The sequence below is a fragment of the Rhincodon typus genome, chromosome 24 (assembly GCF_021869965.1).
Source record: "Rhincodon typus isolate 14 chromosome 24, sRhiTyp1.1, whole genome shotgun sequence".
In the NCBI taxonomy this organism is placed as follows: Eukaryota; Metazoa; Chordata; class Chondrichthyes; order Orectolobiformes; family Rhincodontidae; genus Rhincodon; species Rhincodon typus.
This window is the reverse complement of record NC_063355.1, coordinates 38,815,095-38,830,366: the sequence shown is the minus strand read 5'-3', so window position 1 is coordinate 38,830,366 and position 15,272 is coordinate 38,815,095. Positions and strand designations below refer to the sequence as shown.

At 42.9% G+C, this 15,272-nt stretch overlaps 1 protein-coding gene across 1 annotated transcript in view; it reads right to left on the bottom strand.

Annotated features, from left to right (window-relative positions):
• wscd2 (WSC domain containing 2) overlaps positions 1-15,272 on the bottom strand; it is a 538,109-nt gene that overhangs the window by 91,395 nt on the left and 431,442 nt on the right. Inside the window, exon 9 of the mRNA XM_048611624.1 lies at positions 14,547-14,711. Coding sequence (XP_048467581.1) covers positions 14,547-14,711 — 165 coding nt within the window. The remainder of the gene's footprint in view (positions 1-14,546; positions 14,712-15,272) is intronic.

Genomic DNA, 15,272 nt, shown 5'->3' with positions numbered 1-15,272 from the left:
CTCACCATCACTGCCTCACCGGCCCCGCTCTCATCGTCACTGTCTCACCGGCCCCGCTCTCACCGTCACTGCCTCACCGGCCCCGCTCTCACCGTCACTGCCTCACCGGCCCCGCTCTCACCGTCACTGCCTCACCGGCCCCGCTCTCACCGTCACTGCCTCACCGGCCCCGCTCTCACCGTCACTGCCTCACCGGCCCCGCTCTCACCGCCACTGCCTCACCGGCCCCGCTCTCACCGCCACTGCCTCACCGGCCCCGCTCTCACCGTCACTGCCTCACCGGCCCCGCTCTCACCGTCACTGCCTCACCGGCCCGGCTCTCACCGTCACTGCCTCACCGGCCCCACTCTCACCATCACTGCCTCACCGGCCCCACTCTCACCGTCACTGTCTCACCGGCCCCACTCTCACCGTCACTGCCTCACCAGCCCCACTCTCACCGTCACTGCCTCACCGGCCCCGCTCTCACCGTCACTGCCTCACCGTCACTACCTCACCGGCCCCGCTCTCACCGCCACTGCCTCACCGCCAAACAGGTTGAGTAGCAAACGGGAGATCCTTCCAACCCAATGGAGGTATAAGGGCGAGAGTTATTTCTGGATAGACAAGTGATGGAAAGAATATTGGGGCATCCAGATAGCCATAAGAACCCAGGACTCCCTGAGTGAACTGTAAGATCCCACAGCCTGTTCTGATAGCACTGATTGTCTGCTTGTAGTCACTGGAAACATCTTTCAGCATGCGCTCTGGGCTATTATTGGTGGGATCTTCAAACAATTGCCAGTATGAAACTGAGGTAGATTTTAAGTTGATATAAAGATATTGATATGAGAATATCCTGTAAAAAAAGAACAAAACTGAAGAAACTGAACCAGATACAAACTTGTATTAATGAGAAGAGAGTGATGAGAACTGAAAGATGGAAAGAAAGATGAAAGATTTGTACTTATAGTAGAGAGACCTGGGTGTACATGTGCACAGGTCATTAAAGGCGATGACAGTAACTAAGAATGCAGGCAGTGAACTGGGCTTTATAAAAAGCAGCACAGAGAACAGGATCTGAACTTACACAAGATGCTTGTTAGATGTCAGCTGGAGAATTATGTACAGTTGTGGGCACTGCATTATACCAGGACGTGTACATTTTAGAGAGAATGCAGCAGAGAGATGCAAAAATGGCTGCAAAAGGTAAGAAACTTCAGTTATGAAGACAGATTGGGGAGGTTGGGACTGTTCTCCTTGGGGAGAAGAAGGCTAAGAGGAGATCTAAGAGGAGCTTGCAAAATCATGAGCGATTTGGATGGAGCAGACAGGGAGAAACAGTTCCTACTCATAAAATGAACGAGAGGGCATAGGTTTAAAGTGATTTCTGAATGTAGCAACTGTGAGGTGAGAAAAGTCCTTCTCACAATATGAGCAGTTTGGATTTGGAATGCACTGCCTGGAAATGTGGTGGAGGCAGGTTCAACCGAGGTATTTAAGAGGGTATTTGATGATAATTTGAATTGTAACAAGGTGCAAGTTATGGGAAAAGGCAGAGGAATGCCACTAAGTCATAACGCTCACTGGATAGCTAGTGCAGACATGATGGGATGGATGGTTTCGTTTTGCACCATAACACTGCTGTGATTCTGTGATATTGTATTACATGATCAGGACTCCTCAAAGTGCCATGGAAGCCAACCATCTACTTTTGAAGCCGAGCCATTGTTGTAATAAAGGAGACACAACAACCAACTTGCAGGCAGCGCACTCCCAAGAGCAGGTACAAAGTGATAAACAGGTAAAATATGTTTTGGGGTTAACTGAGGGATAAAAACTAACCAGCATGCAGAGCACAGCTCGCTGCTCTTTTCTGATATAGTACCATTGAATCTGACACAGCAATTTGAGATGCAGGCACAGTCTTGGTTTAACATCACATCTGAAGGCTTGCACCTCCAAAAGCGTAGCAATCCTGGGTTTTTGCTTGTCACCTTGGATTTCCGTGCTCAACTCTCTGGAATGAGATTTGAACCCCTAACCCAGAGACGAAAGTGTTAGGAAATGAGCTATGACTGTCTAAAGATAAAAGTGAATGTTAGGTAAAATGTCACACATCTATAGCCGCAGCAACAACTTCCAATTAAATTTACACTATTGCTAAAGTATGAAAAGTGCCATCTTTAAGATTTTCTGTTGTTACTCTTCAACACTGGAACACAGCCACACATTCACTGCTCTTTTATCACATACAATGTAGATGGAAGGAGTTTTGACTTCAGTCAAGAAGTGAGCCAAGACTCAAGCTCCATCCCCTTGCTTCAAGCTCAAATTCTGTGCTCTGGCTCAGCTTTGCAGTCAAGTGTTAAGAGCCCTGCTGTGCAAATACACATTGGAGAGGTTTACAATTCCAAAATGAGCATCCACATTCACTTTAGGATGCGGGTAATTGTCACTTTGCTCCATATTAACAATACATTGTACAGCTGCCATTATAAGCAACTTTTTCTTGTAAAGAGAAAGATTCTTATGAGACTACATCAGCCCAGCACTCAGCCAGATTTGGATATTGATGAAGATGGTTGATTAGCCCAGTCTCATTTGAGATCCTAAGGAAGATATTATTGGATTACAAGATTTTGAACCTTGGCTAAGGACACCAACTCAGGCTCAAATGCAAGTCTCTACATTCCCGCACAGTAACGGAAACAGCAATGAGACTTCAATGTTGCTTAAATTGGATGACAGGTAGCTAAATGGCAATGGGAAGGGTCTTGGAAGACCAATACTAGGCTCTCCGGGACAGAAGGAGCAGAGGCTTTACATTCTGGAATGGGGTTGAAGAGAGAGGTCAAGAGTGGTATTTGTAGTTAGATGCATGTTGCCACCATTTCTTTCCTTGAATGGGTCCAAGGGCCGAAGTTGATTAAAAGTGGAGAGGATCAACCATGAGTCAGTCTTAACAAGAAGAACATACAAAAAGGAACAGTAGGCCTCAAGCATGCTACACCTTCCAATAAGATAACAGCTGATCTGTCTGAATAATTCCCACTCTCATCTTTTCTCAATCGCATTTCAACCCTTTATTTCACAAGAATCTATTCTGCTATCTACTATTACCTTGAAAATATTCAAAGACTTTGTTTTCCTGCTTTTTCATGAAGAGAGTTGTAAATACTCATGACCCCTTGTGAGAAATAAATTCTCATCTGTTTTAAATGGGTGATGCCTTAATTGTAAACAATGATCTTTAGTTGAGCTTCTCCTCTTCACATCCACCTTGTAAAGCTACCTCAGGATCTTGTACATTTCAATCAAATCACCTCTTACACTTCTAAACTCCAGTAGGTACAAACTTGGCCCATCCGACCTTTCCTTATAAGACAACCCTTGATCCCTGGTACTGGCTTAGTGAACCTTCTCTGAACCCCTTCCAACACTTTTATACCCATCCTTAAATAAGGTGCCCATTACGGTACACAATATTGCAGATGTGATCTCACCAATGTCCCATATAACTGAAGCATAACGTTGCATAATTCAATTTGCCTTGCAATAAGTTAACATTCTAGTAGCTTTCATAACTTCTTGTTGTACCTGCATACTAACCTTGTGTAAGTCATGGACGAGCACACCCAGATCCCTCTGCATCTCAGAGCTGTACCATCTCTCACCATTTAGATAATATGCTTCTGTTTTATTCATCCTGCCAAAATCGATAATTTCTCATTTTCCCACAGTATACTCATTGGTCAGATCTTTGTATTACGCTCTTACACTATCTACATTGCTAACCATCTTATGCACGCCTTCACAATTTACTTTGCTGCCCATCTTTGTGTTGTCAGCAAATTTAGCAACCATGCCTTCAGTCCCTTCATCTAACTCATTCACATAAACTTATTACATCTTGCTAACCAAAAAATGATCAGGATACTGTGTACAATTCTGGTCACCCTTCTGCAGGAACTATGTTATTAAACTTGAGAGAAAGATTCACAAGGATGTTGTCAGGGTTGGAAGTTTTGAGTTATAGGAGGATGCTGAAAAGGCTCGGTCTTTTCCCCCGGGAGCGTCGGAGTCTGAGGGGTGAGCTAATAGAGGTTTATAAAATCATAGGAGCATGGATAGGGTGCATGGCTATGGTCTTTTTCCTAGGGTTGGCAAGTTCAAAACTGGAGGACATAGGTTTAAGGTGAGAGGGGAAAGATATAAAAGGGACCTGAGGGGAAACCTTTTTTATGCAGAGGGTGACGTGTGTGTGGAAGGAGCTGCCGGAGGAAATGGTGGAGGCTGGTACAATTATAACATTTAAAAGGCATCTGGATAGGTATATGAATATGAAGGGTTTAGAGGGATATGGGGCAAATGCTGGCAAATGGGACCAGGTCACTTTGGGATGCCTGATTGGTGTGGACAAGTTGGACTGAAGGGTCTGTTTCTATGCTATACAATTCTATGCCTTTATACTTTCTCCCCATTTCTTGTTAGCTAGCAAATTTTTTTCATTCCTGCCAATATTTTATCCCCAACACCATGAGCCTTCAATGTGGCATCTTGTCAAATACCCTCCAGAAATATAATTATAGGACATCCACTGGTTCTTCTTTACTCATAGCACCTGTTTTTTCCTTAATGAACTCCAATAAATTGGTTAAATTGATTCTGCTTGATTATCTTGAACTTCTTAAAGTATCATGCAATGACAACTTTAATAATAGCTTCCAACATCATCCCAATGGCAGATGCTTAGCTAACTAGTCTGGAGTTTCTTCATTTCCATCTACCCCTTTTTGAATAAAGGAGTTATATTTGCTAATTTTCCAATCTAAGTCAATCTTTTCCAAACCTACGGAGTTTTGGGAAACTAAAATCAAAGCATCAAGTATCCTTAAGTATCTCAGATGAAGTCCATCAGGATATAGGGATTTGTTAGCCCTCAGCTCTATTTGCTCAGTTCCATTACCTTGGTGCTTACAATTTTCTTGAGTTCCTCCATCCCTTCCAGTTCCTGATTTACAGCTACTTCTGGGATGTTATTTGTATCCTTTATTGTGAAATGTAAAGTATTATTAATATAAAATATGTGTTCAACTCAGACTCACTTTCTGTAAGAACAATGTTCATTTCTTCCCTCTGTGCTTTTTAATATATCTATCAAAACTCTTACTTTTCGAGTTCAAACTTCCAGTCAATTTTCTCTCAAACTCTCATTTGTCCCTCCTTATTAATCTTTTAGCCATTTTGCTTTTTAATATCCTGCCCAAGCTTCTGACTTGCCACCCATCTTTGCACAATTGTAGGATTTTTCTTTGGGTTTGATATTATTTTTAACTTTTTTAGCTAACCATTGACAGTGAGTTCTCCCCTTAGAACTTTGCTTCTCATTAGAATGAATCCTGTGTATTCTGAAATATCCCCATAATTACCTGCCATTGCATCTCTATTGGCCTGTTCCTTAACCTAATTTGCCAGTTCACTTTAGCTAGGTCTATTTCAATTCCCTCATAATTGCTCTTATTTAATTTTAAAATACTAGTTTTTGACCCACTCTTCTCTCCCTCAAACTGAATTAATAAATCAGCTGTTACTTACAGGTGCCTTCCCTATGAAGTCTTCAATTAGCCCTTTCTCATTGCACAATACCAGGTCTACTACAGCCCATTCTCTGGTCAACTCTAGAACATGCAGCGCTAAGAAATGATCCCAAAAACATGCCATAAACTCCTCATTTAGGATACTTTTGTCCTTCTAACTTTTCCAATTCACGTATACATTATAATCTCCCATGATACTTGCCGTGCCTTTCTGATATGCTCCCATCTTTTTATACTTGATGTTCCATCCTTCTGTGTGATTACTATTAGGGATTCTGAGCACCACTCTTGTCTGTATCATCTCACATATCCTCCAAATTGATTCAACATCCTGTTCTACTAAACCTAGGACCTCCTAGCCACCTACCATCTTCTCCTAGCTTCCCATTATCCCTTACTGCCATGTACTTTTCAATGCTCAGGCCCCAATCTATGTCACAGGAACTGTCAAAAAACAATATTGCAACTGACTGCTGTGAAAAGGGATATGGTCTGCCTTCTCTTGACTATTCTAGACGATGGGGGATCTGTCAGTTTTAAAGTACAACTCATATTTCTGAAGGACCATTGATTGGTATCTCCTGTCAAGAATGCAGGGCTCTTTCTCATTGTTAAAAAGGAGCGTGGTTACAAACTCTGTGTGATTGTCACTCCTTGGAAAACCTGACCAATCATTACTAACGTGATGAGCAGCCTTTTAGATACAGATCTGCACTCTACTGGAATCCTGTGATGTTCTGCCTTAGCCCCACTCAAGCCTGAATGACCGCATGAGATTGAATGGAGCTTAATGTAGTCTCCACAATTGACCCTTTCAGAACCAGTGCCTTATGAAACAGAGCCTCTTGACACTTTTCAAACACAGTTGCCAACCACCATTGTGAAGACTGAGCTTCTTTACAGGTTACCCCTGTGGAGTTGCAGAAGTCTGCAATCACATCCAAACAGTTGCCCTGCTCCCAACAACCGATTAGAACATTGAAGTCAGCCTCTGGTCATCAGCCTTTATTCATTGTTTAAATGAATTTAACAAGCTGTTCTTCCCCAATCCAAACCAACAGAAACAGCTTGGGAAATTGGCACAATCCTATGCAAAGTTTCCTTTAAAAAGTGTGCAAGTTGAATGTGTGAAAATTGTCAGAAAAGTTCCGGTTTTAATCTGCAGCACATCTGAACCAGCTCTGACACAACGGTGATATGACTGGGTTGGTAAATCAGTGTCCCATACTCATATGCAGGAGAGATGGGTTCATCATCCTACTGGTGAAATTTGATTGTCATAAGGCCTGAAATTAAAAGCTAGCTCAAAGGAAACCCCTGTCAACTTTTGTAAAAATGTAATGTGATGACGTATGTGCTTTGGGTAAGGGCTGAGCCAACCTCACTGCAATTAGCTTTCTACTTACCCCTTGCTTCTTAGCTGTTCTCTCCCATGGCTGCATCGCCTCCATGGGTGTTACATGAAACCTAATGGCTACATAATCAGGAAAGCATTCTGCTCTCCTGCAGAGTACACTCCAGTTCACAAAATGTAGGAACAAAACACTGCAGATGCTGGAATCTGTACCGAAAACAACAATTGATGGAGATCACGGCAGGTCAGCTAGTATCCATGGAGAGAGAGCAAGCTAACGCATGCTGTCTGACTCGCTGTGATCTCCAGCATTTGTTGTTTTCAGTACACTCCAGTTCACTCTGACCTAAAACGGGCCATCACACAAAACAAAACAGATGCTTTTTCCCAAAGCACATATTCTCAATATTCTCAAGGTCCAGCCCTTCCACCAAAGATGTAACATTCACAAATATTTCTGACCGCCGACGCAAATAAGGCCACCTAAGCTGTCTGGAAGTCGGGTTGATAATTTTGTCTTCAGTTCTCAGAATGTGTCTATAAAAGATTTCCAAAATCTCTCTCTTAGACAAACACTGTCTCTTTCTGCTCACTCTTTTACCTTGTCAGAAGACATTCACATAACAGCGGAGTCAGAAACACAGGCTGCTAAGCCTCAGGGATTGTGAAACTAGTCCTATTATCTAATTGATCTGGTTAGTTGAATTCATTATTTGCAGTTCAGAAGAGGGAACTCAGTGGTTTTCCTATGTAAGTCCAGAATGTTTCCATTGTTTTATTAAAGACTAACTCATTCAAAGTTGAGAACAGCAACACTGTTCCTCTTGGCTGAAGATGTTCTTCAGTCTGTTCCAGCTCTTTAAAAGAGCTAACTAATTAGCTCCACTGTTGTGCTCTTCCCCCATACCTCTGCAAATATTCTCTCCTTCAAGTATTCATCTAATTCACATCCGAATGTTTCTATTAACTCAGGATCTGCCACTCTGTCAGGTAGTGACTTTCAGATCATAACAATCGCTGAGCAAAACACAATCTCATTTTTCCTCCAGTCTGTTTTTGCAGTCAATTATCTTACATCTGTATTCTCTGGTTGCCAATGGAAACACATCCTTCTTATTTACTCCATCAAAACTCATATTTTTAAAGCATCTATAAAATATCCCCTTAACCTCTTTACTCAAAGGAGAACCATCCAGCTTCCACTGACAACGAATTGAACAGCAACATCTAGGGCAGCATGGTGGCTCAGTGGTTAGCACTGCTGTCTTACGGTGCCAGGAAGCCTGGTACATTTCCAGCCTCAGGCTGTCTGTGTAGAGTTTGCACATTCGCTCTGTGTCTGTGTGGGTTTGCTCCAGTTTCCTCCCAAAGATGTGTACGTTAGGTGGATTGGCCATGCTAAATTGCCCATAGTGTCTAGGGTGGGAAATGCAGAGGTAGGGGGTGGGATGTTCTTAGGAGGGTCAAATGTGGACTCGATGGGCTGAATAGCCTGCTTCCACACCATAGGGATTCTATGATCTGAGGTCATTGTGTCCACTTGATGTCATGTCTGGTACATTCTGTCTGGATTTTAAAGTTCTCTCACTTAGAAATTATTTACAGTGACTTTTTAAAACATCTTGTATTTTGGCCCAAGAGATTCTTAACTAATATTGAGTGAAATTGTTCAACTGGAGAAACATCATGCATGGATATAGAAAAGCAATACCTCATGTTGAAATTATATTCTGTCCTTAAGACACATCACTAAATTATCTTCTTCCCTCTCTTCAGCAAGATCTGAAAACATCTTTCCAATTTTACAACATCAACAACTTGCATTTATACACAGCCTTGAACATTTGTCCCAAGGAGTTCTTGGGAACATTGTTAAACACAATTTGACAGTGAACCACATAAGGAGGTATTAGGGTAATAACTTGGTCAATGAGATAGATTTTAAGGAGTGTATTTAAGTGGGTAAAGAGGAGTTTAGGGAAGCAATCACAGAGTCACAGAGGTATACAACATAGAAACAGGCCCTTTGGCCGGACTTGTCCTCATTCCATATACGCACCATCTTCTGTGTGAAAAAGTTGTCCTTCAGGTCCCTTTTAAATCTTTCACCTCTCACCTTAAACCTATGCCCTCTAGTTTTGGGCTCCCCTTGCCTGAGGAAAAGACCTTGGCCATTCACCTTATCTAGGCCCCTCATGATACTATAAACCTCTATGAGGTCACCCACAGCCTCATACACTCCAGCGGAAAAAGTCCCAGCCTATCCATCCTCTCCTTATAACTTAAACCCTCCAGTTTCAGTAACATCCTTGAGAATCTTTTTTTCACCTTTTCCAGTTCAATAACATCCCATAGCAGGGTGATCAGAATTATACACAGTACTTCAGATGTGGCCTTACTAATGTTATGTACTCAATTTAAGTTCTTTCCTTGGCTTACTGATGATGCATTTGCCTATGATCTGATCTGCGCACTTTTCAGTGACAGTGGTGATAGCCCTGAACTGGTGATCTCTGAAGTTTTCATTGAAAAGGAACATTTACTTTATCATTGGTCAAATCTCAGGATTCACATCACAAGCGCAACCCTAATTCAAACACAGCTTTATTTTAAAAAAATCTCCTGTAGGATCAAAAATACATAAATGCATTCATTGACAAATCAATGGAAAAGCTAATGTTTGGTACTAATCATCAGCCCTGCTTATTTATTAGTGCCATTGCCCCTTTGTCAGAAGGATATGAGTTCAAGTCTCATTTATTCAGAGAACTGAGTTTAAAATTCAAGCTGCCAGTCCAGTCCCTGTACTGAAGAAGTGAAACAGAGTTGGAATTGCCACCTTTTCATAGAATCCCTACAGTGTAGAAAGAGGCCATTCAGCCCAATAAGTCTGCACCAACCCTCTAAAGAGCATCCCACCCAGGTCCAACCACCCACCCTATCCCCCATAACACCGCCCTTAGCATGGCCTATCCATCTTAGCTGCATATCTTTGCACCATGGAAGGAAACTAGCGGAAACACGAGGAGAACGTGCAAACTCCACACAGACCCATCACCTGAGGCTGGAATTGAACCTGGGTCCCTGCGCTGTGAGGTGGCAGTGCTAACCCCAAAATGAGGCTGGACACTGAGGCCCTGTCCAACCTCACAGGTGGAGTAAAAGACCCAATGGTATTATTTAGATTGATGCAGTAGGGGGAATCCACAGTTTTCTCTTAAGCCACACCATGAGTGACAGTTTATCTGCTCACTATCATGCTGCTGATTGTGGGATCTAACTGTGCACAAACTGGCTGCATTACAAAATTGGCCAAACTTCATCGGACGCTTGATTGCCTGCATTAAACACCAAAGACTAGACAGATGTTGAAGAAGATGGTAAAGAAGATCGATACTACAGTGTTTAAGAGCAGCAGTGTTCATCCTGGTTTTGTCGAGCAAGATTTGTCAGACATGCCTGAGATCTAATGGAATAAGCTTGTTTTTTTATTTTTTTATTCATTCATGGGATGAAGATGGCATTGGCTAGGGCAGCATTTATTGCCCAACTCTAATTGCCTCAGAGGAGCAGTTAAGAGTCAACCACATTATTAAAGGTTTGGAGCCACATGTGGATCCGAAAGGGATATCAGTCAACCAGATGGGATTTTCCCAGTGGATTCATGGTCACCATTAAGTCATACACCACAGAAACAAACTCTTTGGTCCAACTTGTTCATGCCGGTCAGGTTTCCCAATCAAAGCTAGCCCCATTTGCTTGCATTTAGCCCATATCCTTTCCTACTGATGTACTTGTTCAAATATCTTTTAGATGTTGTAACCATACCTGCATCTACCACCTCCTTTGGCTGTTCATTCCATTTAAGCACCACCCACTGTGTGAAAAAGTTGCTCTTCAGGTCCCTTTTAAATCTTTCCCCTCTCACCTTAAACCTAAGCCCTCCAGTTCTGAACTCCCCCATGCTGGGGAAAAGACCTTTGCTGTTCACCTTATCTATGCCCCTCATGATTTTATAAACCTCTGTAAGGTCACCCCTCAACCTCCCACGCTCCAGTGAAAAAAATCCCAGCTTTTCCTTATAACTCAAACCCTCCAATCCCAGTAACATCCTTGTAAATCTTTCCAATTTAACAACATCTTTCCTGTAGCAGGGCAACCAGAACTGCATGCAGTATTCCAAAAGTGGCCTCACTAATGTCCTGTACAGCTGCAACATGACATCAAAACTCTGATACACAATGCCCTGTCCAATGAAGACATGTGTGATAATTAGACTCTTAATTCCAGAATTTTATTGAATTTAATTTCTACCATCTGCCATGGCAGGATTTGAACCTGGATCCCCATAATGTTACCTGGGTCTCTGGATTAATAGTCTAGCCAACAGTTTTTATTGATTGTCTAGCTAATAGTCTAGATTAATAGTCCAGATAATACCACTAGACCATTGGCTCTCTGTTTGTACATTGATTCTGGGATAATTAGGTGTACACTTGAGTGGAGTGGACATAGTCCAGAGATATACCTTTCTGATCAAAATTTTACTTCAAAAACTCCAAACACAATGATTATTTTCTCCCTGTTATGTATTTGTCCCAATATTTGCAATGAAACTGTGAAAAGACATATCTGGGACAGCTGGGAATTAAGCCCAGGCCTCCAGGTCCAGAGGTAGGGACTATGCCATGGCACCACAAGATTCTCCTGCCCCTCCTCAACACAGACCAAGTCAATTGCTCACTCAATCATCCCTTCATTATCATAAAACCATCAGCATGTTCCCAATCTCATTTGGTCTTCAGCATCCCTATTGAATATTACTGGACAATAATGGGATGGCACTGTGATTGTCAAGCTCCGAACCATGACAGGAGCCCTGTAGAATTTCACAGTCATACAGCACAGGAGGAGGCCATTTAGCCCATAGTGCCTGAGCCAATTCTTCGAAACAGCTACTCTTTAAGGGCAGCACAGTGGCTTACAGTGCCAGGGACCCAGGTTCAATCCTACCCTTGGGTGGCTGTCTGTGTGGAGTTTGCACATTCTCCCTTGTCTACATGGGTTTCCTCCAGATGCTCTGGTTTCCTCCCACAGTCCAGAGATGTGCAAGTTAGGTGGAAATTTAGGGTGGGATGCTCGTCGGAGGGTCGGAGTGGACTCGATGGGTCAAAAGGCCTGCTTCCACATTGTAGGGATTCTGAATTCTCTACTTGTCCCTGCAGTTTGTAGCTACGGGTTAAGAAGCCTGCCAGGCAAACTGTGAATGTGTTTTATGTTTCACACAAGCTAATATTACACTATAGTAAAACTGGCAGTGCCATGGGGCAAAGCAAAATGCACAGAAAGCTAACGTGGGAATTAGCTGAAACCAAGCCACTGACTAACAAACGGTAGCGACCGTCTGAGAGATACTAACACTTCAAAGTGTGAATGGAAGTTTACTGTGTGGTTCAAGTGACATGTCAGGCAAATAATGTTTTGTTCAAATAGAGTGTCAGACTGATGTTGATTTTCGTTCTATTGCAACATATTTGGCGACAAAGGACAAGAGGGAATACCAAATTGATTGCAAATACAGTTTCCTGTTCAGGTCAGAGTGTCCTTGAGCAAACAGCATTTTCACCAAGTCGGGCATGGTAAAGCAAGTCTCTTTATGCCAGTAGGTTAGCTTCTATTGGTCTCTGAGGCACACTTTGCTCTTCTGTAAGGGCTAAAGAACGGAGAACTATTGCTGAAATTTTCACAGTCATTTTGCTGTAACTCTGTTGCACTCAGTTGCAGGTGAAGTGGAACCTTGCACTTATGTTCACTTGAAGGCACCTTCAGCACGCCTGAGTGCATTGTGATTTGATTCTATATTGCTGTATTGAATTCTGTCAGTGGCTAACTGTATTAACATCTCTGGCAAGAGCCCTTTTCTGCTTTATTGCCAAACATTGGAAAATATCTGAGAAGGAACAAAATGGACCTTGCCCAATTTAATTAGGTAATGATAATCCGAATGTGTGAGGGGCTGAAAAAGGCAAACCATGGGCCAAGGGAGCAGGTGATGTAGGACAGAGCTGTGAATTCGAACGCTGTGCGTATTTTGCTCCAAGAATAAAAATGCGAGTATTAAGGGAAGAAAATGCTACTTCTCTGGTTCCTGGGGGGCTGCTGAATGCAATAACTCTGTGGAGCGCGAGCCTGGTTGATAGCAAACACACGAAACTAGCGCCAACTGTCATAAGAATGGCCTCATTACAACAGTACAGTCAGTGAATATACAACAACAACTTGCATTTGTATAGCAAGTCTAATGTTGTTTAAAATCTTCAAGTGATTCACACAAATCACCCAACAACTTGCTCACATGTCAAGGTACAAGAACAGCTGATGAAAACCTGGGGTTTATTCTTTCACTGGATGTGGGCATCGCTGGCATTATTGCCCATTTCTAACTACCCTGGAGAAGATAGAGGTGAGACACATTGAACCTCTGCAGTCCATATGATATTGGTACACTCACTGTCCTTGTCCTGTAGCAGTTTGGTACAATTGAGCTCCCATTGCTGCAAAACATCCTGGGAAGCAAGAAGTCAACCACATTGCTGCAGATTGGGAACCACGTGGAATCTGAACTAAGTAAGCAGGGCAGATTCCCTTCCCTGGAGTTTCATACTGAACCAGATGGATTTTCACAAAGATCCAGTAGGTTCATGACCATTGTTAATATATAACGAGAAATTTAATCTGTGACTGGACAATATAACCTCTAAATGTCGAGTTGTTAGTCACTCCCAGAGACCCATACAGCTGTCTTTGAACTTTTCCAAGGTTGGGCCCAACACACATCATTGACTATTACTTTGTTTTTTTTTATTTCAAGAAGGCAGGCTGCATTTTACATCGACATTTGAATTTACAGGAGAACATAGAACATAGAACAGTACAGGCCCTTCGGCCCACGATGTTGTGCTGACCTATTATCCTACTCTAAGATCAGACCTGTGTCTGAACTTGCTCACTCACTACAATGGGTTGAGCCAAATATTCAAGTATTGATCTCTCTTTGACTCGCTGAACATGGGTGGTCACTTGTCATAACCAGGTAGACCTTGAGGCCCTTGCTTGGGTACTGCAACAGTCTGAAATGTTCACATTTCACCGGTGGAGCCATTTAAAGGGGGAGGTCAGTTCGCTCAGTTAGCTGACTGGCTGGTTTGTGATGCCAACAGTGTGCGTTCAATTCCTGTACTAGCTGAGGCTACCATGAAGTCCCCACCTTCTCAACCTCACTCCACACCTGAGCTACAGTGACCCTCAACTTAAACTCACCTCCAGTTGGCTCTTTCTAATGAGATAGTGGAACTATGGTGATTTTACCATTTATAGTCAACATTTAAAAGGGTTGAAGGGTGGCTATCTTAATTTTAAGTGCCCTCCCTTTTACTTACCTTCCACTGCAGTCAACAGAGATCATGAAAATACATTGTGTCAACTTCCAAATTACTTATACAAGACATGTCCACAAGACAATTTTAGACCTTTAAAAGGTTTGAGCACACAATGTCCATTTCCATCTCAGAAAAGACGTCCCTGAGGCTATTTGCCTTTACTGGGGATCCTACCTTTGTTGTAGAGTGAGCCGTCAAAGTAGTAGCTGCCGGTGTAATAGCCAGTGGTGAGCTCCATGAGGTGACGGCCCCATGTGTTCCCTGCTCCTGGAAAACTGGCCAAAGCCACCAGGCGCTTGGAGCGGGCAGGCAGGAAACGTCTGTCCATGCAGCGGTTATCTGGAAAGAACGATTCCACATTAATTGTGTTCGCCATCTGTAACATGTCACCAAGATTCCTCTACAGTACCTGTCAAACCTGGGACCTCTGCCACCTGTAAGGAAAAGGGCAGTCACTATGCGGGAACATTACGGCCCTGCCAGCCCCAACGTCCACCAGCCGCACGCTATCCTGATGTGGAAATATATCATTGCTTCCTTCAGTGCCCCTGAATCAAGTCACGGAATAAAGTCATGACAGCTCCTGGACATCAACTCCACCATCCTGCACTGTCCCCATTTTCCTCACGCCTCCAATACTGAATAGGTTTGCTGTGGTAGAGAGTTCTGAGGGTTCGCAGCCTCTGGAGTGAAGATGCTTTTTCTCATCTTGGTCCTGAATGCCTGACTCCATACTCCGAGACTGTGACCCTACGTTCTAGACTCATAATATCCATCCTCTCAAGCCCCCTTAAAGATGTTACAGGTTTCAGTAAAATCACTTTATTCTTCTGAACCCAAAGCTGCACCAGTTCAGTCTGCTCTCCTTTAATGATGCTGGAGAGCTTACTGTCATCTCCA